The sequence below is a fragment of the Sebastes fasciatus genome, chromosome 11, assembly GCF_043250625.1.
Source record: "Sebastes fasciatus isolate fSebFas1 chromosome 11, fSebFas1.pri, whole genome shotgun sequence".
NCBI lineage: Eukaryota > Metazoa > Chordata > Actinopteri > Perciformes > Sebastidae > Sebastes > Sebastes fasciatus.
The window spans coordinates 17,421,906-17,444,284 of NC_133805.1; the positions used below are offsets into that span (position 1 = coordinate 17,421,906).

Consider the following 22,379-nt stretch of genomic DNA (forward strand, 5'->3'; position numbering starts at 1 on the left):
TTCAAAGGCATTATTACCATTAAAACCAAGATGTCATTGACGATGATACAACTGACTGTCTTGTCCTGCACTTTGACTTCAACTGTAACTATACAATTGACGAAAATACACTAAAATACACCATTTATGGTACAATTTATAAAGATAAACTCAAGTGCTCTCTATGTTTTGGCTATGTTTACTGTTTACATGTTGACTGATTACTGGGAGTTTTACTTCAAAACACTTTATTTCAATATAGCCATGTTACAAATAATATAATATCCCCAAAACATTGAAATACTAACAATCACAACGAATACTGATCAATATTCACACATGACTGAAGAGCACCATGCAGATAAATGGAGAATGGAGGGGCGTGGCCTATGAGGTATCAGTCTAAAGCCAGGTGAAGAGTTTGCAATGGTGGTGGAGCTTCATTGCTTCGGTGCAGCCACAAACAGCCAGAGCACTGCAAGTCAGACAAACTTGACCAAGAGGTCTGCTGAGAAGTTTGCCTTCGGGGATTTCTGCGAGAAACCTCTTTAGGTTTAGGCAACGAGCATAACGTTACTTGGCTGAGTTTAGGAAAAGGTCGTGGTCTGGGTTAAAATAAACCCTTTCTGGCAAAAAGTCTTGAATGCAAACTTCTCCCATGTGCTCCGCTGTCTTCTGAGACTCACCCGGGCTTCCCATCAGCCCAAACTTTACTGTAGAACCGCAAGCAGTCAGGCTCATTCGAGATGAACTGCGCCTCGCCGTCCGGCCGTTTCCAGCACAGCAGCCTTCAAAGAATTTACAGGAAGTCACAGGAATAGTCACATCCTGTTAGATCCGGTCTGTAGGCTACTTGTCGTTTGCAGACCATCATCCCAGACATCCTCCGTACAGACTTCATACATGACATGATTCTGTTGATATAGTTTCTCTTGCTTAAATAACAGAAAACTGATTTTTTGATAAACTATACTATGACTTTTTTTCATGAAATTTTTACTATGACTTTTTTCATGAAATTTTTACTATGACTTTTTCATGAAATTTTTCGACATACTAGACTGACTTTTTTTCATGACATTTTAACTGACTTTTTTTCATGAAACTTTTACTATGACTTTTTTTTCATGAAATTTTTACTGACTTTTTTCATGAACGTTTTACTATGACTTTTTCGACATACTATACTATGACTTTTTTCATAAAATTGTACTAATCACAGCTGAAACAAATGTTATAAAGTGAAAAAAAGACATTAAGTTGCTCTTTAACTTGCTGAACTCTGTTAAAAATATGAAAAAACAATGACACAAACATTCAGAGTTAGCAATATCATTTAATCTTTTCCCCTCAGCTTAGAATCACTGTTGTACATAAGTTACACTTTGTTTTCTCAATTTCACAGGTTCATTTTTTTCTCTCTTCAAACTTCCAGTTTGACCTCCCTCTCGTATCAAACGAAAAAAAAAGCAGATTGTATTATACAAAAATGCAAACCAATTTTCACACAGTGAATTCTCTTACAAAGTCATAAAATGGCGTAATAATGGCTACATCCACATTGGAGGAAGATAATTCTAGACATTCCTTAATGGAGTATAATATACATATAAAAACTTCTTTTTTCTTGCTGAAATCAAACCTGTACCTTAATTTAAGAGATATTTTACAAGGGAGTAATCATATAAAATAGCCATTTGCGAATTTCCCCCAGAAAGTCAGGGAATAAAATGTGAGCCTCAAACAGCAGTAACAGAGTTCAGTGGTCAAGGGTGGGAGTGGAGGGGTTAACTGGTTATGTAAATGAGGGGTAGAGGCAGCAGTTCCACTCAGAAACAAAAACACACAGGAGATTGAAATGAACATCTTTGCTATTTACTATTTAGTAAACCACCCCAATACGTCATTGTATGTCAGTTCTGCTAAGCTAAAGGCGTTTTAGGCTCATTCAGACCTGCAGGGACCTATCAGGTAGAATCAGCATTGTGATAGTTTTGGTTGACTTGCAACTTAAAGAGAGTGAGAGACAACATATTGAATTAACACCATGTGATGCCAATTCATGGCGTGATGACAGCAGAATTAAGCTGGTGGGCAAATTTCTTGTAAATACGTGTCAGAAAGAACAAAACTATTGTGTGAATGTCACTCAGATACTCTTAGCTGTTGACTACACATCAGGTCAGATAATGCATTAAAGACTGTAAGACTTGCAGGTCAGTAAATTCACTCAACTATTGCAGAAACAAAAACAAGAAAAAAGAGAAAAAGAGCTACAAACCGAGCTAGGTCAACAACATTTCCTTAAAAATAAAATACATTTGCTTCAAATATCGGGAGATTTGCATTATTTGCATGTGTCTGTTTTTACATGACATTTTCAAAAGGGAGGGGGGGGGATCTACTAGAGTCCATCTGTATGACTCTTAATCATGCCAATTCAGTTAATTAGTATTTTTGAGATCACCTCATGCTCCTAAAGCAAATAAGGTAAAGGAGCTATGCAAGAGGATTTAAGGCCAACCTATCATCAGAGACTTCCTGAATATCCTCTTGGGGGCAGGGGTGGGAAAAAACCCCAACACTTTTCTAATACCTCAAAACTATCACCCAGTACAGCACACTTTGAGGGGAAAAAAAAAACTTAGGGTACATTTTCTACAATACAATCTAGCACACACAAAACGTCTCCATAAGTTTTCCAAAGTTTACAGAATTTTGTCTTCTTCGGAAGCATAGTCTATAAAGAACATCTTTGTTTGAACACAAAAGATTAAGTGAACACACATCAATGCGCACAGAAGTCCTTCGTCTGGGAAAGGATAAAGTCTGTGTTGGCAACCAGTGGACAGAAAAACAAATCAAACAACAAAAAGAAACAAAAACATTTTGCTGATTCTAAGTAGAGATCATTTAATATAAATGCTGAGCGAGTAAAATAAGAGGTGGCACATTAATAGTGCTTTAGTATATTAATGTATGTATACATACTCATATGTATAAGTGAGCTGTGTACCTAAACAATAAATGTAGCGAGGAGCAGCCAGAGGCTTGAAGTGTGGTAGGAAAAAAAATTATAAAAAGAAAAACCCAAACATCCACTATCATGGCGCTGACAAATAGGAAGAGATGCCCATCAAACAACCCAGATGAGACACAAAAAAAACATTTGTGTCTTTTCTTTTTTATTCGACTCATCAGGTATCAGGGATTTGTCAAACTCTCAGTTTCTCAGTACCCCTCGTCTGACCGAAACGAAGGCTCAATGTTGAACTTAAAACGACTTGACCCAGAGCGTCTCCTCTATCCTTCAACCGTTCAAAACACAAGGGCTCACTCGCTCTCAGCGGAGCTGTAAAACTGTAGCCAATCATGCTAATTGTTTACAAAAGGCAAAGAGCTCCATGTTGAGCATCAGCAGTAAACAATTTACATGATGGAGAGAAAGAGCAATAATGGTGGTGATGGTGACATCGAAGGTGTGAAAAGGAAAACGTGAGTGAACAGGATATTGTAATACTCACTAATAACGATGCTTAAATATACTCAATGCGCTATAAAATGAACTTTTCAAAGCTGCCATCTGCGGACGGCTATCTTTGAAAGTTGATTTTGTTTACCTCTCAGCAATCGACACTAATATCCTCAGCTGTAAACATGATTTACTAACATACTGTGTAGCTAAAAACGCTACAACAGTTACCTTGCTAAGAGTACAAATGATAAGTCTGAGTTTTGCAGCCACTTCATGACAGAGAGGAGGACACACATTCAGCTAAGCTCTATAAAAAGCCTTCACTAGGTAAGCCACACACCCCAAATCGTAACAACGTAAAGCATGAAAAAGTCAAAACAAAAACTGAAAAAAAAAAAAAAAAACACACAAGGGAAGGCAACTTCATAGAAGTTAGGAGAACAAATGACAAGATAATCCCAATGGGGAGGCCTTTTGTGTGGCCAGACGAGAAGCTCTGAGGAGGAAATCCTTTTTTAACCCTATGTTATAAAGACAACTCATTCACCTGACTCCTGAGGCAGAAAGATGTACTCTCTCACAGCCTGATCATGTGCATTCACCCAAAAAAAAACTAAACTTTTGAGCGTGCTGTGAAAAAAATCTCACAACATAATCAGCTAGGAGGACTGAATGCAGCCCTTACGGAGCACAGGCGAAAGGCATTTGCAACCAAACCACATCAGGTCACACCACAACCGAGAGAAGCACATAGTAGATTCCCTTATAGAAAACATGTGGAAAGCTCATTATCAAAAAGACGTGTTGCAATCTTTAAAACAGAATGCTTCAATTAAATATATAATATACTGCTTTCAAGTATGAAACAGACATATGATGTGTTCATAAAATGCACTAATAAAATCATACTTCTTGTGGCAGGTGACGACGTGCATGTGGTGCAAAAGTGATTTGTGAAACACCTTGCGTCTCCATTTTCAGCTGAATACTGGTGAAATATTGTACTGCTTTTTTCCCTCCTCAGACCATCTACATCTGGGCAACCACTTTTTTTTTTTTTACGATTCTGGGGGTTTGAGTACCAAGTGACACACTTCTGCTGTTTCCTACAATACCTTCATAGTTCGTCAGATTGCAAGAGAAGCTCCATCAGAGTGCACATGATAGTGCTTGTAAATCTGCTCCTCTGTATCCAACCGTTCATCTACATGTATGCTGGTACAGCTAAACCAAAAAATCTTATATGGGGAGGATCGATTAAAATATTTGACTATGTTTCTATGTAGGATGGAATAGGCCTATCCTTTTTTGAATGAAATTACAACACCACTGTCAACATCACCACCATCTTCTTCTCTTCCGGATATATCTATGGTGAGCCTTGTTAATCTATAATCCCAGTACAAAAAAAAAAAGAAGAAAAAAATTAACACACACAAGAAATGTTATCATATGCTCTGGTTTCCAGGCAAGGAAAGTCATTAAAAAAAGCTCATTCACAGAACAAAAAGAAAGAAAATTCATATCACGGCAGATACTGCTCATCTTCTAAATAGAATGGGTGTATGTGTGCCTGTGCATGCTTTTCAATTGAGCATCTTGAGTGTGTGCATGTGTGTATGTGTGTGTGTGTGTGTGTACGTGTGTGTGTGTGTGTGCGTGTACTGCCTAAGAGCAGGAATGGACGACGCCATTCTTCTGCATTTCTGAACCAGTGGCACCCGGATCAGAGCACAGGCTCAACGCAGACGTCTTATTGGTCAGTGACAGCATGGACCCGCCCACTGCACTTTCTTGCAGACTGCTGGAGCCGTTTGACACCTCGCTGAGTTAAGGACAGAAAAAAAAAAAGCAGGTGAGAACAAGGTATACAGGGACAAGGTCAGGCTAATAATGAAACACATGTATATTCAGGGTATATACATGTGTTTATGTTCAAGTACACGTTAACCCACCCAAGAGCCAGGGAGATTTCTTCCAGCTGAGTCTTGTGCTCTGGTTGTCCATTCTCTGCAGGTTTCATCTTGTACTGCTGAACATCATGGGCTACTTGGTTTTCCTGGTTTGGAGATGGTCAAAACATGCTTAGTTGCTGGAAAGACACCCAGTTTTTTTGGTTTGGTATTTGGTTTGAATATTAACCTGAACTATAATGCAGTAATTTATGGGATTTTTTTCTAGAAAATCTGCATAGTCGCACCAAGAATTTTACTGGATGATAATATATACTGTTGAAACTAAATTTGGAAGACAAGGTGTTCAGTAGTTCTTCACCAAGTCACCATCTCTAGCGATGTTCACACAAATTGTAACTGAACTGAAAAGACAAAGAACACTGGACATCAGACAAAAGAGATGCACACCTTGGCACGTGATAGAATTGTAGTTTTCTGTATATTGTGGGCACTGTCCTTGTTATGAGATGTTATCTCTTCTTTGCATTTTATTGTGTATGTAATTTATTGTATAAACTCAATAAAGTCGTAGTAAAAAGTGGAAAGACACCCAGTTACATATTCTGTTTTTCACAAAATGTTGATCCAACTGAACCCTAATCAATCATTATCTTTTAAGACTGGAACCATGGCCCAGACAACTACAACTGTTATTGTTGTATACATATATGCACTCATCCTGGTGTTAAAAAGTACAGAGACCACCCCCACCATCTCTTACCAAAGCCATCTCCCGGGTCCTCATGCCAATCTCTCTCTCCACGTGGTGGAGCTCCAGGCTTAGCTGTTCACTGGAGACAGCTGTTGTACTTGCGCCCCCTGCAGGCCACTTGGGCTGCTGCTGAGCTGCTGCTGCCTGGCCCTGGCCGGGCTGCACAGGCTGGCCTGCCAATGCACTGGCCTCCCTCTGCAGCAGTAAAGAGTTACCAGTCTGTAATAGAGAGACAGGAAGTGAAAAGCGTGAGTGAGCAATTTGGGGAATTCCTGGCAATAATCAGAAGGAATGCAGCGTGAAATAGAAAAACCTGTTTTTGGAGACTAGATACTTCAGTGTTGACTGTATTTTGATAGTGATTAGGCAGCATGACTGCCAACTGTTTTTATTCTTCACCACATTAATTATGATAAATGATAGCTTGGATATAATTACACAAAATATGAAGTCATCTCCTCTGGAATTTCAAAAACAGTTTTTAGACTTATTTAAATATTTCAAAATCTTGTAGAATTTATCAAATGAATTTCGGTACTTTCCAGACCTTCCTGGATCCTCTTTAGAAGTTATAAAGCATACACACCTCCATGCTTCGCATCTGGGTCTGTTGGTTGATCTGCTGGTTGACCTGCTGCAGCTCAATCTTTAACTGTTCTCTGTCTGGAGCTGCCATAGGCAGGCTGTGAGGGTGAGATACAGTAAGAAATCTACACAACACTTTCATACACTTCTGATAGTTTCCTAAAAAGCGTGATGATTAGTATCAGGGCTGTACAAATCAGTCTGTCCGATGACACCCACCCTCCATCTCTATCTCTACAGTACAGTACAAATCCACTTCCCCACCATAGATACTTGTGTAATACACATATAGCCTGTATCCCAGTAAGAAAGGGGAAACACTATACTTTTAACACCAAGTTTAAACTTTGTTTAATACAGTGGACTTACTTGATACTTTTATACTCGTGCTACAATTTTGTGGCCTGTGCTACAAAACTTTCAACCTCTGTAGCACCAGTGCTATGTGCAAAAAAAGTTACGTACAGCTCTGAGTATTATCATCATACGAATGTTAAAAAGATGACAGGAAAACAAACGCAGGCCTCACCGCTCGCTGAAGTGTCCCTGAGAGGAGGAGGCAGTCTGGTGGGAGGGGTATGAAGCTCCACCCCATCCTCCATGGCTTCCATATGAGTATTCTGCTGTAGGCAAGGTGGTAAAATGGTTGTCAGAAATGTGTTCATGCCAAACTGTAATGATTAAACACCACAATTATGTGAAATGACCATGTTGCTAGGACTGCACAATTAATTGAATAATAATCGCGATCACGATTTCGGATTCCCATAATTAAATGAACATGATCGACTGCAATATTGACGTTTAAAATGCTCCACTCATAGAGAACACATGCATAAATCAAGCGCTTCCTAAACTAACAGCTAGAGATCCAAAATAAGCCGTAGAGGACCAACCTTAAAACATTTGGAACGGCTAAATTAACAGACATCATTTCCCAGGAAGCTGCTTAGAGTAATCCCAGTGAAAAGCTCGTATGCCGACAGCACACAGAGGTTACATTGCGCTACATTGTTGCGCGTTCAAGCTCTGCTCATTAAAAATGAGGATTGGGCGAACGTAAATTATAACGCTATCATGATGCGTTAAAATGTAATCTTGTAAAATGTAGTTTTTGGCGAGAAACTTGAATAAGTTCAGTTGTTTGAAGATGTTTTCACAGCAATATAAAATATATATTAGAGAGACAAATATGACCTGTTTAACTTCCTTACACTAGCTCTAAGCAGCTTATAATGTAGATTTCTTTAAAGATAAAGATCTTTTTTAATCAAAGCAAATATTTAAATAGCAATACAATCATTTACTGTATTTCCTACTCGTCTGAATTTTGATGCAAAGAACCACTATAGATGACAATCGCTAAGGATAACATTTAGAATTGTTGATGGTTGTAATGTAGCACAACATGGAAGTGAAAGCAGCGCTCTGTTTATTGAAGTGTGAAATTGCTATGAAAATATGTTTTGTCTATGAATAATCTTGATAATAATCGTGATCTCAATATTGATCAAAATAATTGTGATTATCATTTTGGCCATAATCGTGCAGCCCTACATGTTGCTAAAGTTCGGTTTAAGAGGTAGGAGTGGTCAGTGTGGACAAAATTAGTTAGGCGTTATATCAGTAGGTTTTAAGATTTTACAAAGTAAAAGTTTATTTTTAATTTATATATATATCCAATTAAATTCAAGACATCTTTTCTTTTAATCATTTTGATATATTTTAGAAGTTAAAATTGGACTTATGCTTTTTGACATGAGGTGACGGAGATCAATCTCTCCATATTAATAGGTCTAGACATTAACATGTTGTTTTAAACAGGGTTTCTTACCTGGCATGGCCATATGTTTAGAGCTTGGGTTCTGGGGAGTGGAGACCATAGCCTGCACAGGGCCTGCGGCCTGGTAGCCCGTCTTTGAGGTGCGGGAGATGGCACCGAAGCGCGATACAGTGGGCTGGGGGCCAAATGGGATGATCGGGTCATCGTCTTTGACTTCTGCACCCCTCCGAGGAGCCTCCAGCGATTGATCCCTCAGACTCTTAGCCTCCGCATTCTGCCAGACACAGGGAGAGAGGGGTATAGAGAGGACGGGTTAGGATATGAGAGATCTGAGGAAGAGGCTGAGGGGGCAACATGTTCCTTTCTTCACACATTCTGATTAAATACACTTGGTCAAACAAACAAGATCAAATACTGATATGGCTACTAACAGAGTTAACCATCTGAACTCACCATCATGTCCATGGAACCAGGAACCATAACGTCTTTGGGTTTGGCATCCTTTGTGCCTATGTAGGAGCCAATGGTTTCACAAGACCAGGGAGAGTACTGCCCTGCGTAGTCAGGCTCTCTGCATTTCCCCATGGATTTGGAGCTCTCCTCGCCATACTGCAGACACAGGACATACAGAGAGAGTGCTGTCACTAATACTTACATGTACTTATAGTTCTTGAATCTTTAAATGAATCAAATTTTACAGTTTAATGCCTGTGTATTGATTAGTCTCAAAGACACATGAAATTCAGATAGTGCTAACCTCTGGAGGGTAGTCGCTGGGGAAGGGATGAGGAAGAGTAGGGGAGGCAGCGAATGGTGGAGGGGAGATGACCTTCCTTTCCTCCAGCTGGGATAACAGCTCCTGTCGACGTCGGTGCAGGTAGTCCAGGCTGGGCTGTGAACCACTATATGATGGCCCCTGAGACAAACACAGAGGATTATTACTGCTGAACTGCTAGCATTTATTTGAATGTTTTGAAACCAGCCTGGCATCACAAAGACTTAAAGACAAACGGCTTGAATGAAGAAACAATCCAAACAAACTCACCCTGACGTAAGCCCTCATGGGTTGAGGCTGGCCCCCCTGTGTATAGTAGCCATCTGGAGGGTATCTGTCACGGGCACTTGGCTCCTGGTGGTAAAGGGAGTTAGCCTGTCCTGCTGATGGCGGGGGCATCTCCAGAGGTGCGGGACTCATTCTTACCATTCCATCCCTCTGAGATGGGTAAGGCTGTGGGGGAGGTGGTGGGCCAGGGTAGGTCCCGTGGCGACTACGGTCATGGTGTGGAGGGTGAGGGTAAGAGAAAGGTGGACCAGAGTGAGGGGCCTGGTAGGGGCGCTCTGGAGGGCCATAGCCTGGGTAGGGGTCCTGGTAAGGGGGTCCTGACTCACTGGGTGGAGGAGGGTTACGCATGTAATCCCGAGGGACATACTGTGGTGGCTGTTGGTAGGGGTACCCTGAGAAATAAATAGCAGAAAAAGGAAAGTGATGTTAATAATTGTCTGAGTATAAAGTAAAAAAGAAAATTGTCATCACTCACAAACACAAAAACCCATTATGCGTCATTCAGTTTACTTGACCCCTACCTGTGGGGTATTGTGGGGGGTCATACTGAGAAGCAGAAGGTGGGCGAGAGTCGTAGCACATCTCAGGGAGCGGCGGCTGGGGGTACACCGGTGAACCTCTGGCTACCACAGGCATGTGCTTCACCCCAGAGAGGTGATCCATTGGCATCCTTGGGTGGGCCATGGCATGCGGTGGCATACCAGGTTTGGGCATCCCAGGGTCCATCCTACAGGAATAAATGTCAGATTAAAGAAAACATAACAGGCTGATAGTCAATGAGTCAAGTATGCCAATTAAAAACTATGTTCCATAGAGTTCCCTCAATGTTGTTCACTCAGTAATCGTCAACCTGCAGACACGTTTTTTTTTGTCCTAAAGATATTCAATTATTATTCCATCTATTCAATGATATGCACCCTCGTCTCTGCAGACTGACACGCCATGTGTAACCACTGACCTATACCAACGTCTAGTGTGTGGTAGAGTTGTGAACAGCAACAGACAATAGAGCAAATTAGTTATTTGAGTGGAAATTGACTGAAAGAGAGGCTGATTGATTGTGCAAACACATTCCAGTCTTCATAAATGCAGTAGTATGAAAAGATATCAGTACTCATGGTTAATACATGACGTCACTAACAAAAAAAAGTGGGAGGGATATATTTTGAAACGTTTTTCTTATAACAGGCTAAACTTTCAAATACAATATTCTTCTCTTTGATGAAAATAAAAAATTTCAAGTAGGGAATGCACGATATGGATTTTTTTCAGCTGATACTGATAACTGATAATTACCTGCTTCTCATGGCTGATACTGATAACCGATAGTTTCACATGTTTGTATTTTTAAAAGTTCATAACCTGTAGCGTATGCACACCTGAGGGTAAGAAAGGCTAAGATGTAGTGAGCAAAATGAATGATTTCATATTTCATAGCTCTGACCTAACCAAATCTAACTGACATCACTATTGTTAAAGCAGCAAAAACAAAGAACAGTTCTGACTCTTCAAATGTTCATTACATTTTTCTAGTAAAGTGCATAGCACATTGTAATCAGGTTGTCTTCTTCTGAAACGGTGAAAAACTATAATCAGCCAATAATTTATCGGCTATAATTTCATTATCGGAATGATGCATAATAATATAAATTTCCCATTAACAGCCTATAATTTACCGGGCCCCGATATGAATTGTGCATCCCTAATTTCAAGTATTTAAATTTTACTTAATTTTTGGGGATGCAAAAGAGTTCAGGTTCATAACCAAAATATTTACAGGTCCAAAAAATGATTTCAACATGTATCTAACCCTGCACAGTGCAATCAGCGAGTGTCCATCAGAAGAAAAATCTGCAGACTTCATGCCAATTAATTCAATGTACAGAGAATGCTATATTTACATATCAGGTGGTGATCCTGGGGCACTGGGACTCCCTCCATCCATCTTCATGGGTTTACGCAATAGTTCATATGGGACTGTGTCGGTGCCACGGGCAATGAGCTGGGGCATAGAGGGTCCACCGCTACCGTTGGTGAGGGGCGAGGGCTTCCGGGTCATTGCTACATCAAGAGGGATCTCATCTGGCATGAGCCCTCCTGAGCCAGGGAGGCGAGCTGCCAGACGCTTATTCATTTTACGATACCTGGCAAACATAAAACACAGTATAAAATGTGTAAGAAACTCTGGGTGTTGCGAAAATCGTTTTCTTTTTTCGACTGCAATATTGAAATGCTACATGTCGCTATTTGTATGACTCACTTCTCCAGTTCTTCCTGAGAATGAGCAAAGGTGCAGCTGGCTCCACGAGGACAGCCTCCCTTCTGCTTCATGTCACGACACATGTATGTCTTGTACTTGCTGTGCTGAGGAGGCTAAACAGAGACATCAAGTATTGTTGAAATAGAGATAACATACACAACCTTTTGTTTCATTATGGTCAAACCCTATCTAAGGATGTTGCCCAGCACAACAACAAAACAGAGCTGAACACTCAATAGCGGTGTTATTTAACATTACAGTGAGGGCTGGGTGATACGGACAAAATCAATTAATTAAATTTTTTTAATTTTACGATTTTTTATTCAAATACTTCAGAGTTGATATATGGATGCGTTACAAATTTAAGAAACATTAAGTGTCTCAGTAATGTGTGAGGCCACCTAAAGCCTTAACAACTTGTCATGTGTATTTCTACAAGTGATGATTTCTCCAAAAGATATTCCCTCATTTGATGTTCTGATGATGATGGTGATGGTTGGACTATAATCTCTCATGGGTGTAGCCTGGATTAATTAAGCAACATATAAGGGATGGGGCCCAACTCTTGTGGTCTAGTAGATAGACTGACCTGTTGAGGGTCAGCTCCTTTCTTGCTGTGGTTCTGGATGAAGTCCACCAGGCCATGTACCACTGTTTTCACTGCTACCAACCCTTTCTCAAGCTGTTCCCATGTGGGAGGCGGAGCATCTGGGGAAACAGAAGATGAGGAATACACTTTAATCTAAATACTTTAATTGATGGTAAGCAATGTAAAAAATATTTTTGGGTGAGCCCCACAAATAAATATAATACATGGGAAACAATTTTTTGAGGGTCAGTTAATATGTAATGCTCCCAGGGATGACTGGGCGCCGTTAGTATCGAGCCCCGACGGTACCGACGGTACCTACGGCATCTGTGGTACTGTAGAAAAACGAGTACTGACATGCTTTCAGAATTTTGGCATCGACTTGGTACTGGAGTATAGGTTCTTGTGACATCCCTAAATGCAACAGTTAGGCACTGGCCAAGACATATCGCAACATCCCAACTGCTTGTTGTAACCCAATTTATTAGACAAGATATACTAGAATAATACAAAAGGTGTGAAAGAGCGAGTTGAGCATAGAGCTGCAACTAACAATTATTTTCATTGTCAATTGCCGTTGATTATTTTCTCGACTAATCGATTAGTTGTTTGGTCTATAAAATGTCAGAAAATGGTGATCAGTGTTTCCCAAAGCCCAAGATGACATCCTCAAATGTCTTGTTTTGTCCACAACTCAAAGATATTCAGTTTACTGTCATAGAAGAGTAAACAAAATTGAAAATATTCATATTTAAGAAGTTGGAATCACAGATTTTTTACTTTTTTGTTCTTAAAAAATGACTCAAGTCGATTAAATATTGTCAAAATAGTTTGCGATTATTTGAATAGTTGACAACTAATTGATTAATGGATTAATCTTTGCAGCTCTAGTTGAGATGGTCACTGTTTGGATTACAGCTTGCGATAATGCATGTAATTGACTTACTCCTTACATCACTACAAACCCAAGATTCTTGAAGTGTGTTTGTTTCTTACCAGGACTGGGATCAATGTTGGCCAGTAGTTCCAGGTGGGGCCGCAGCCTGTTGAGGTTGGCTGGGTCTCCGGTCCTCTGCAGCGCAATGGTCAGCTCCTGGACACTCTGAGCAAAAGACGCCGGGGTCTGCAGCTATGCCGAAAGCAGAAAAAAACAGGGAGTTAATGATTTAGTAGGTTTATGGTAGGAACATGCTTTAATATAAGGAGCTAAGAAACTGCAACGTATAGCATAACACATAAATAATCTACGAAATGTGCCTTTTTGTACCATGAAGTGGAAACAAACACGAGAAAACAAACATTTACTTCTGTAACCCACCTTATCGATGATAGACTGCATGTGTGACTTGTGAGATTGATCTCCATATAACAGAGAAGACCACTGGTCAGGTGCGATGCGCAGCCCACCCTCCATGGCAATCTGAACTATCTGAGAGTCATGCTCGCGTCGCAGAGCCTCGTAAGTACGGAACTCCTCTTTCAGCTGCATCAGGGATGAATCTTCATCGCGTTTGGTCACCTAGGTAGCCACAGAGGAAGACAGTAAGAGTGAGTTGAATTTTTTTGTTCGTTTAGCTTCTTCTGCAGAGCTTTTTATACTGGTTTCACAAAATCTTGATAACTGACAAGCAAAATAAAATCTCCACTTGGGTACCACACCAAACACATAGTGTTGGATAGGCAATGATTAGAAAAAACGTTGACTTAAAAAACGTATGAAATTTTCTTCTGGTTGTCAGTCAGTAACATACCTTGAAGCAGGAGGCCCTGTAGAGGAGCTGCACCACATGGCCTATGCTAGTCTTAGAGGCCTGCGGGAAGCGTGGCTCAAGCCTCTGGACTACAAAAAGAACCAACACCTTCCTGGACAGAGCAGAGCCATCCTCTAGAGCAAGAAGGACCAACTTTAGAGCTTCTTCCTGCATGGCTGGGGGAGGAAAAACATAAAAACCATGACTAACAGCGGATTGCCAAAAGCCAACATTTACAGGATATAGGAGGATATACGGACTGCTGGAATGGAATGTGCTTGTCTCACTTTGCTGATGATGGAAAACAACCTACCTGGGCCTAGAAACTGACATCCTCGTGCACGCACAGCGGCCCATAGATTGGAGGAGAGCTGCTGTGGATTTTGGTGCTGCAAGATGAGTTCCGTGACGGTTCGCTCACCCAGAGAGCGGGCAGCTCTCATGGCTCTAACGCGGCCTTCCTCTTCCACCAGCTGGCAGTGGACCAGAGTTACCAGTTTCCTCTGCATGGGTCGACTCAGCATGCTCTGGGCCGTGCTGCTCAGACCCACACCTGGGGACAGATTAGACAAGACAACTGGTGAACCAAGGGAATATACACTCACTTATAATATACACTCAGTTGCCAGTTTATTAGGTACAACTAGCTAAAACTAATGCAGTCTAATACAACAGTCCTGCAATAAATCTAACCTTGATGAAGGTTATATTGTTACATTTTTGTTGAAACTGTTGTAGAGTTGTGCGGATTCAACTTTATGATCATTTTGGAGGATGCAGCTGCACCTATACAATCGAAAGAGTTTACCGCAGCTACTTCCCCTTTTACAATTCCTCCCTTGCAATAACATCTCTTGTAAATCTAATTTTTTGCAACAGGGAATTGCATTGAAGGAACTGCAAATATAACTCACTCCTGGTTACATAGATATGCTCATTAAAAGAGGACTCAAAGGCTACAACCCCCTTTGTTGATACAAGAATGGGTCAGACTCTGTTTTGAGCACCCTGCATGTTTCTAATGTTTTCCCTCCAATAAAGCCTGTAGGATCAACAGAATTACTATGCTAAATGTTGTTGAATTATATCAGGCAGAGTGGGAGAATCAGCAGCAATTAGTAGTGATGACATTATTTTGTTTCATTTAAAGGACCAATATGTAATATATTTACTGTAATAAGTTATAAAATGACCATGATATGTCATCAGAGATTAAGGAAACATGCTAAATTGAAATACTGGCTTCTCCGACAACAATGCTACAGTGAGTATGTTTTTCTTTGAAATTTCCATTTCGGTCCGGAACGTCTGTTTTTGTTTTGGCCGGTGTGATCCCGTCCACTGCCCATTTCGACATACACAGCCTTTTGCAGCCATGGAAGCAAGCTAACGAACTGGATCAACAGAGATAACGTTAACGGTTCTACCCGACCTTAAAAGCCTCGGCACATCTCTCTTTGGTCCGTGTGCAGCTGGGCTATCAAGGCAGTGAGTATTTGAGACACACAGCCGGTGAAGTGATCCGACTACTGCTGGCCAGAGGCTAACCTTGTGATGCTAACCCATGCTAACGGCTATCAGTCACACCAGCGGAGCGGACGGGCCATGGCTTCAATGTTTTGAATTTAGACTGCTGTTACTCATTTTAAAACGCTGGCTGTCAGTGCTACATATTGTTCCTTTAACTTATGATTCAAACAATTTCCTTGTGTTTAAACATTCAATTAATCAATCATGTTCAATTATTAACATAGCCAATGATTGATTGAGGAAATTGCTTCACCCCTTATGTACACCATACATTTACTGCAGTTTTGTGGTTCTGAAATTGAACTGGATTTAAAGAGACCAACGTGGGTCGTTAACATTTGACTTGGATGTCCTGATATCGGGTTTACTTCGGGTGAACAATATAGCAAGAGTTTTAAGTGCCGCGATACCCTTTCAACAAGTTTTCTCATGATGAGGCATAAATGATGAATCAATAAAAGGAAACAACTATGACCTTTGAATATTATGGTTTTGTCAAACAGTTATGGTGGCATTGACCAAACCATATATGGAAGATATAAAATATAAATTTCAGTTTTAAATAATGTCAGTGGTCCAAACAAAAACAATTAATGGTATATTTCATTAAAGCTTCATATAAACAGCATAGTAATATCACACTCATTTAAAACATTTCCTTAAATTTTGTTTAAGAACAGATTGATTTAAGTATTATTTTTGTTAATGAAACATGAAACAGGAAATGTTTTATTGTCCAAACTGGCTCCACCATGTAATCATTATCATTTTTACAGCCATTTACAAGAATTTGCATGAGATATGTCTCTGTACTGTATTTACAGTAAACTAGTTCCGCTTTTCTTTTTTAATGACTTCCCATGATTAACAGATAAGTGGCAAGACTCCAAATCAAAGCAGCTGATTTAAGCATTAACTGCAAGAGCCTAATCAAACGTTGTAATATCTTTTTTTATCCCACAAATGACATGAATTACAGTATAGTTTAGCATTATACTATAATACTATAATATAATACATAATACTATACTTTCAGCTGACGACAAAGTCAAAACATTTTATTATCTGGCATATCTGCGATGTGTAGTTTATGATGCCTTCAAGTGAGGTTATGTTTAACCGTGTTTACAAGAGAATCCATTTAACGACCTAGTGAAGTCATTTTCTCAACTTTGTAAGTGGAAATTTTCCGACAGCTCCAAGTTCATGACTTGTAACATAAGCTAATGTTTTTAAAAACATTAGTCCCTTTGGAAATTACAGATTGCTTCTTCTTTTAAGTATCTTTTGTTTTCTACCCCTTTCTTGTTCCTTCATGAAAATGACATGCAAAAAAACCCATGCACCGATTTTTGAAAAGGGAACAGGGCCACGTCCATTATCAGTAACCTAGCAACATTATTCTCACATCTTAAATGCCAAGAATATAGAGTACTGGACTTCCCATGTTGAAAACAACCACCAGAGTTTCATTTAGAGGCAGCAAGAGTGTCAACACATCATAATAATGGTAGAACAAACTAAGGGTAACAAGCATGTGTTTGTGTGTACCTCGGGTGTTGCTGAGAGGTTTGAGGTAGAGGGCCAGCTCCTCCACACACTGCCTGGCCTCCTCATAATGCTGTGAGTCCTCTGGACTGGTAATCAAGGCAACTGGCTGAGCCTTAGGAACCTGCAGCAAGACACAGAGAGAAGGAAAGAATTAGGACAACCCATAGCAGTAGCTGAAGCATTTTAGTACATTTATATCTAAACAATGATGTAGTGTGTGTAGTAGAACACAGTCATCATGTTCTTTTAATTGTCTAATGTATTGGCTAAAACAGCTAAACACACCAGAGTGTGCCAATTAATATCAAAATACTTCTTTGTGTGCACATGCACGTATATTTTGGCAGAAAGTGAAGTAACGGTATCGTGGTAGAATGTATAAAACCTGTACATGAAGTTTGTTTAAGCTGCACACATCTACAAACTCTCAGCAGCACATACTAACAACTGAAACAAAACCAGAAATTTTAAATAAATCTTCATTTATACTGATCTGTCAAGTAAAATTAAACATGTCATGCAACTTCCCTGTGTCCTAAGAAGCTCTTTTTAAAGAACTTCTTTATTATCCAATTAGGGATGTGGTGAGAGGTGACTACTTGAGTATACTCCACTAATTATTTAGTTTTCCCTGGACCTTACTTGCACTATGGTCAAAGCAATGAAATATGACAATTTTCACATTTTGAGAATCACTACATTGTACTGAAGGCTTATGCTCCATTATCTGCTCGTCAGGACTTGTTGAACTGCACCTATCACAGTTGAAAATGTGAATAAAAACTGTTTAAAATAGAGCCAAGACACTGGAGAGAAGCATTTCTCATCATATTTGTATTTTCATGCTTAGGCTCTATCACACTTTGTGGCAGGCAATGAATCCAATGAAACTATCAAAAAAAACGTCACTTTTTCTTTGATACAGTTCTGACGCATTATGATGAATTAGGTTTTCAATAGTACAGAACTATCATAACAACTTGCATTTCTATCACGGCATACTCATTTGTTTGGACAATGTAACCTAACTAATCTGTAGGAGCATAGATATGCAATGCACTCAGCTAAGAGACAAGACATCACAGTCATCATGACTGTATCAGACACACAAAACACACTCATAATTGATACACTGACGTTATTCATTGTTATACAGCGTACACCTGGAAACTTGGCCAACAAAGCCAAAATGCCATTAGCTGTGCCTCACCCTGTTGGTCAAAAACTGCCTCACAGAAATATAGCTTCACTGATTGCGCCAGCACTCAGTAAACCAACAGATTTAAAGGCATTGCTCAATCACTGGAGTATGACTCATAAAAGAATATCCAAGCTATGTGCATCATGTAATAGCCTGTGCGTAACGCTCTAATACAACCCATAAACAGTAATTACAGAAAACATCATACGGGTCAAGATAGGAATGATATCCCATGAGCTGTTATCCTTCATCCCAAGCTAGCATCAACAAAAGCCCTGTATAAACGTTGTCAACGCAGGATCTTTGTCATAAATTGCCAAACAAGTGTACAAACACAAACACGTGTCTTACCTGGCCTCCCACCAGCTGCAACAGGGCCGTGTTGACAGGTAGCTGCTCGATGTCTGTGCTGATGGCCGTCTGGTCAAAGGGACAGGCCTTGCGGTGCAACTTGTTCAGGCACATCTTGCAGACAGTGTGTCCACAGCCCAAGCTGATGGGCCGGCGAACAGTCTCCTCAAACGTCTGTGTGCAGATCGGGCACAGCAGGAACTCTGTCCATTGTGGTGCTTGCACTGGCATGGTTGTATGTTGATGGGACGAGTGTGTGTGTGTAAATGTATGTAAGCTTTAACACAGAGAAAAAAAATCTAATAATAATAATATATATATATGGAAGATTCCACTGGAATCAAGATTTTTTTCTTCCGAACTCAATTGTTCTTAAATGTCCTCACACATTGTGGATTTTGGATCACATCTCGTGATGAATACTGTAAAAAAAGAGAGAAAAGACAAGATATAATTAAAATTGTGCAAACATTCACCAATTTTGCATAGTTTATACAATAATACGACAATACTTTATTGTCAGACAAGTCTGAAATTTGTTTTGCATCACAGCAGCTCCATTTGCAACAACACAGAAAGGACAAAGACAAGAAACAAGGATACATACATTTAAACATATATAATATTCAAGGCCCTTCAACGTACATTTGATCTGGGATTATTATCTTATATTCCAACAATATCGTGGTGCATTGACACAAAACATGCACAAGTGCATCTGTAGTTGAATAGTGCATTTTTAGAGGCAGTGGGATGACAAAGTAGGTTTCTCGTGGGACTACTAACACAGACAGAGATAATTAAAAATTGTGCAAACATTCACCAGTTTTGCAGTTTATCTTATATTCCAACAATATCTTGATGCATTGGACACAAAACATGGTTGTGCACAAGTGCATCTGTAGTTGAATAGTGCATTTTTAGAGGCAGTGGGATGACAAAGTAGGTTTCTCGTGGGACTACTGATACAGAGATAATTAAAAATTGTGCAAACATTCACCAATTTTGCATTGTTTATCCTATATTCAAACAATATCTTGGTGCATTGGACACAAAACATGGTTGTGTACAAGTGCATCTGTAGAGTGCATTGGGATGACAAAGTAGGGGGACTACTGATGCATAAATATATTTTAAAAAAGCAAAAAATATATAATCGAAAGTCTATTTTGCTTTGATTTTTCGACGGTATGCGGTGTCAGGTCGTAACGCAAAAATAAAAATAAAATAAAAAATAATTGACAAAGCACATAATTTGTAAGATAAGACATGAAACGACGGAGAAGGATCAAAACAACTAAAGTGTGGCCTACTAAGAGGAGCTGGTAACCACTATGACTATGGACAAAGGGTCCTGGAAGAGGCTAACAAACCAAGTCTATCTATAACTTGTTATGAGGCTTAACGTTTGGAGTTGGGGAAAACATTAAGCTACAAAACAATTACATTTTTAATAAACGAGTTTGCTATCGTGGCTGTAATGATTTTAATGTCTTTAGTTATACATTAAAATGAATGTTACACATGCTAGTGGGTAACGTGTAGCTTACAAGCTAAGCTATGGGTGGCTAGTTTCGCTAGCGAGCACAAACGTCGTGTGATTAAAAACAAAAATCGTAATAATAATAATATACAGCATTGTTTGGTCGTGTTGCAGTAATTACTCTGAGTGTTACTGAGCTTATGAATCCACTACACTGCTACTAATGACTTTAATTATTGCTGTATTGGTGTATTTGGGTAAAGGAAACGGTGGTTAGCTGGAGGAGAAGAAGCCACAGTGACACTGGTGGAAAGTGTCGGAGCCGTTTCACTTGTTATGTAACGTTAGCATCCGAAACTACCCAGCAACACAACAAGCAGTGGAAATATATTTAATTTAACCCATTAAAACTGTTCATAATGACACCGTGGTTGTGTTTCCATCACATTTAACAATCACGCAAATACTCCGAGAGAACAAACCACTCCTCCCTCTGAGCTAGTTAGCTTAGCTTAGCGTCAACTAAACCATAGCTATGCGTCATAAAATGTGACTTAAAAACAAAACACATGCAGCTTCTACTATTTACTTCCCATCGGGGGGATTAAAAAATAACATAGTTATTGTTGTCGGATATGTATATTACTCACTCATTCCAAAAGACTTGGAAGATTTTCATCTTTCTTTAGGAAATTGTTGCGATATTTTCTTGCCATGTCGACTGGTGCAGCTTAGCTGCTGCTGCTGCCGAGGTTTTGGGGAGGAGGGTGTCAACTCGACATCAGACTCGATAGCCGGTTACAGCTAGCTGGGAGAAAGATGTCTCTGTGTGTGTGTGTGTGTGTGTGTTAATAGCGCCCTCTACTGACATCAGGCTGTATGCATACAGACACACAGCCACACAGCCACACAACTGAGCATCAGTCTGATCACATCTGGAGGATTGTGACAGCAGAATTGCCAAGTGCCAATTAATATCAAAATACTTCTTTGTGTGCACATGCACGTGTATTTTGGCAGAAAGTGAAGTATCGTGGTAGAATGTATAAAACCTGTACATGAATTTTGTTTAAGCTGCACACATCTACAAACTCTCAGCAGCACATACTAACTACTGAAACAAAACCAGAAATTCTAAATAAATCTTCATTTATACTGATCTGTCAAGTAAAATTAAACATGTCATGCAACTTCCCTGTGTCCTAAGAAGCTCTTTTTAAAGAACTTCCTTATTATCCAATTAGGGATGTGGTGAGAGGTGACTACTTGAGTATACTCCACTAATTATTTAGTTTTCCCTGGACCTTACTTGCACTATGGTCAAAGCAATGAAATATGACAATTTTCACATTTTGAGAATCACTACATTGTACTGAAGGCTTATGCTCCATTATCTGCTCGTCAGGACTTGTTGAACTGCACCTATCACAGTTGAAAATGTGAATAAAAACTGTTTAAAATAGAGCCAAGACACTGGAGAGAAGCATTTCTCATCATATTTGTATTTTCATGCTTAGGCTCTATCACACTTTGTGGCAGGCAATGAATCCAATGAAACTATCAAAAAAAACCTTCTCTTTTTCTTTGAACATTTGTCCCCAATTAGGAGGAATGTGCGTAAAGTGTGTCCATGAAAACAGATAGAGAGGGAGGGAGCTGGGAGGATAGAGGGAGGGATCAGCAGACACAATTATATAGATTCTCTAACATATCAGCCTGTAGCATCGAAATATCTCATTTAAAGGTCCCATATTGTAAAAAAAGATGTTCATGTCTTTTATATTATAAAGCAGGTTTAAATGCTTTATAAATACTGTTAAAGAAGCTATTTGTAACTTTCAGAAATATACAATAACTTCCATAAGGCCAGTGAGTGCACGTGTATTGATTTACATAATGTGATAGGAGTAAATAAAGTTGACCTTATCCTATGGAACAAGACAAAGTAGTTGTCACTTGTCGACAGTTAAGTTAAAAGTAGATGTAACACAAAGTACTTCAAGTAAAAGTTCATTGAAAATGTTATTTAAAGGGACTATTTGTAACTTTCAGAAATGCTTGTTAACAGCGACACCTGTGGCCGTTAAGTCAACGAAAGTCAGCATCGGGCT

General features: G+C 39.6%; 1 protein-coding gene across 2 annotated transcripts; it reads right to left on the reverse strand.

Annotated features, from left to right (window-relative positions):
- Positions 1-1,295: 1,295 nt before the first annotated feature.
- On the reverse strand, positions 1,296-21,083 carry rc3h1b (ring finger and CCCH-type domains 1b). Of its 2 annotated transcripts, none has more exons than XM_074651208.1 (20): positions 20,919-21,083; positions 18,786-19,207; positions 17,234-17,354; positions 14,466-14,705; positions 14,153-14,328; positions 13,720-13,920; positions 13,398-13,530; positions 12,402-12,520; positions 11,813-11,925; positions 11,454-11,696; positions 10,074-10,279; positions 9,535-9,944; positions 9,247-9,405; positions 8,943-9,098; positions 8,541-8,763; positions 7,236-7,326; positions 6,708-6,804; positions 6,131-6,340; positions 5,410-5,513; positions 1,296-5,279 (listed from the first exon to the last, which is right to left on the reverse strand). In XM_074651208.1, exons 2-20 carry the CDS (start codon positions 19,014-19,016, stop codon positions 5,123-5,125), a joined length of 3,390 nt encoding a protein of 1,129 aa, XP_074507309.1. In that variant the 5' UTR covers positions 19,017-19,207; positions 20,919-21,083; the 3' UTR covers positions 1,296-5,122. The 2 variants fall into 2 exon arrangements, with proteins under 2 accessions (XP_074507309.1, XP_074507308.1); XM_074651207.1 differs by having other exon boundaries at positions 7,236-7,329; positions 20,919-21,082.
- Between the last annotated feature and the right edge of the window lie 1,296 nt (positions 21,084-22,379).

What these genes read in the sequence shown, in the direction of transcription:
- rc3h1b (XM_074651207.1), bottom strand. Translation starts at nt 19,016, where the DNA reads ATGCCAGTGCAAGCACCACAATGGACAGAGTTCCTGCTGTGCCCGATC. An exon ending in AAGGAGCTGACCCTCAACAG is followed by an intron (nt 11,926 to 12,401) that starts GTCAGTCTATCT and finishes GTCTCTGTTTAG; the next exon opens with CCTCCTCAGCACAGCAAGTA. An exon ending in TAAACATATGGCCATGCCAG is followed by an intron (nt 7,330 to 8,540) that starts GTAAGAAACCCT and finishes CCTTGCCTACAG; the next exon opens with CAGAATACTCATATGGAAGC.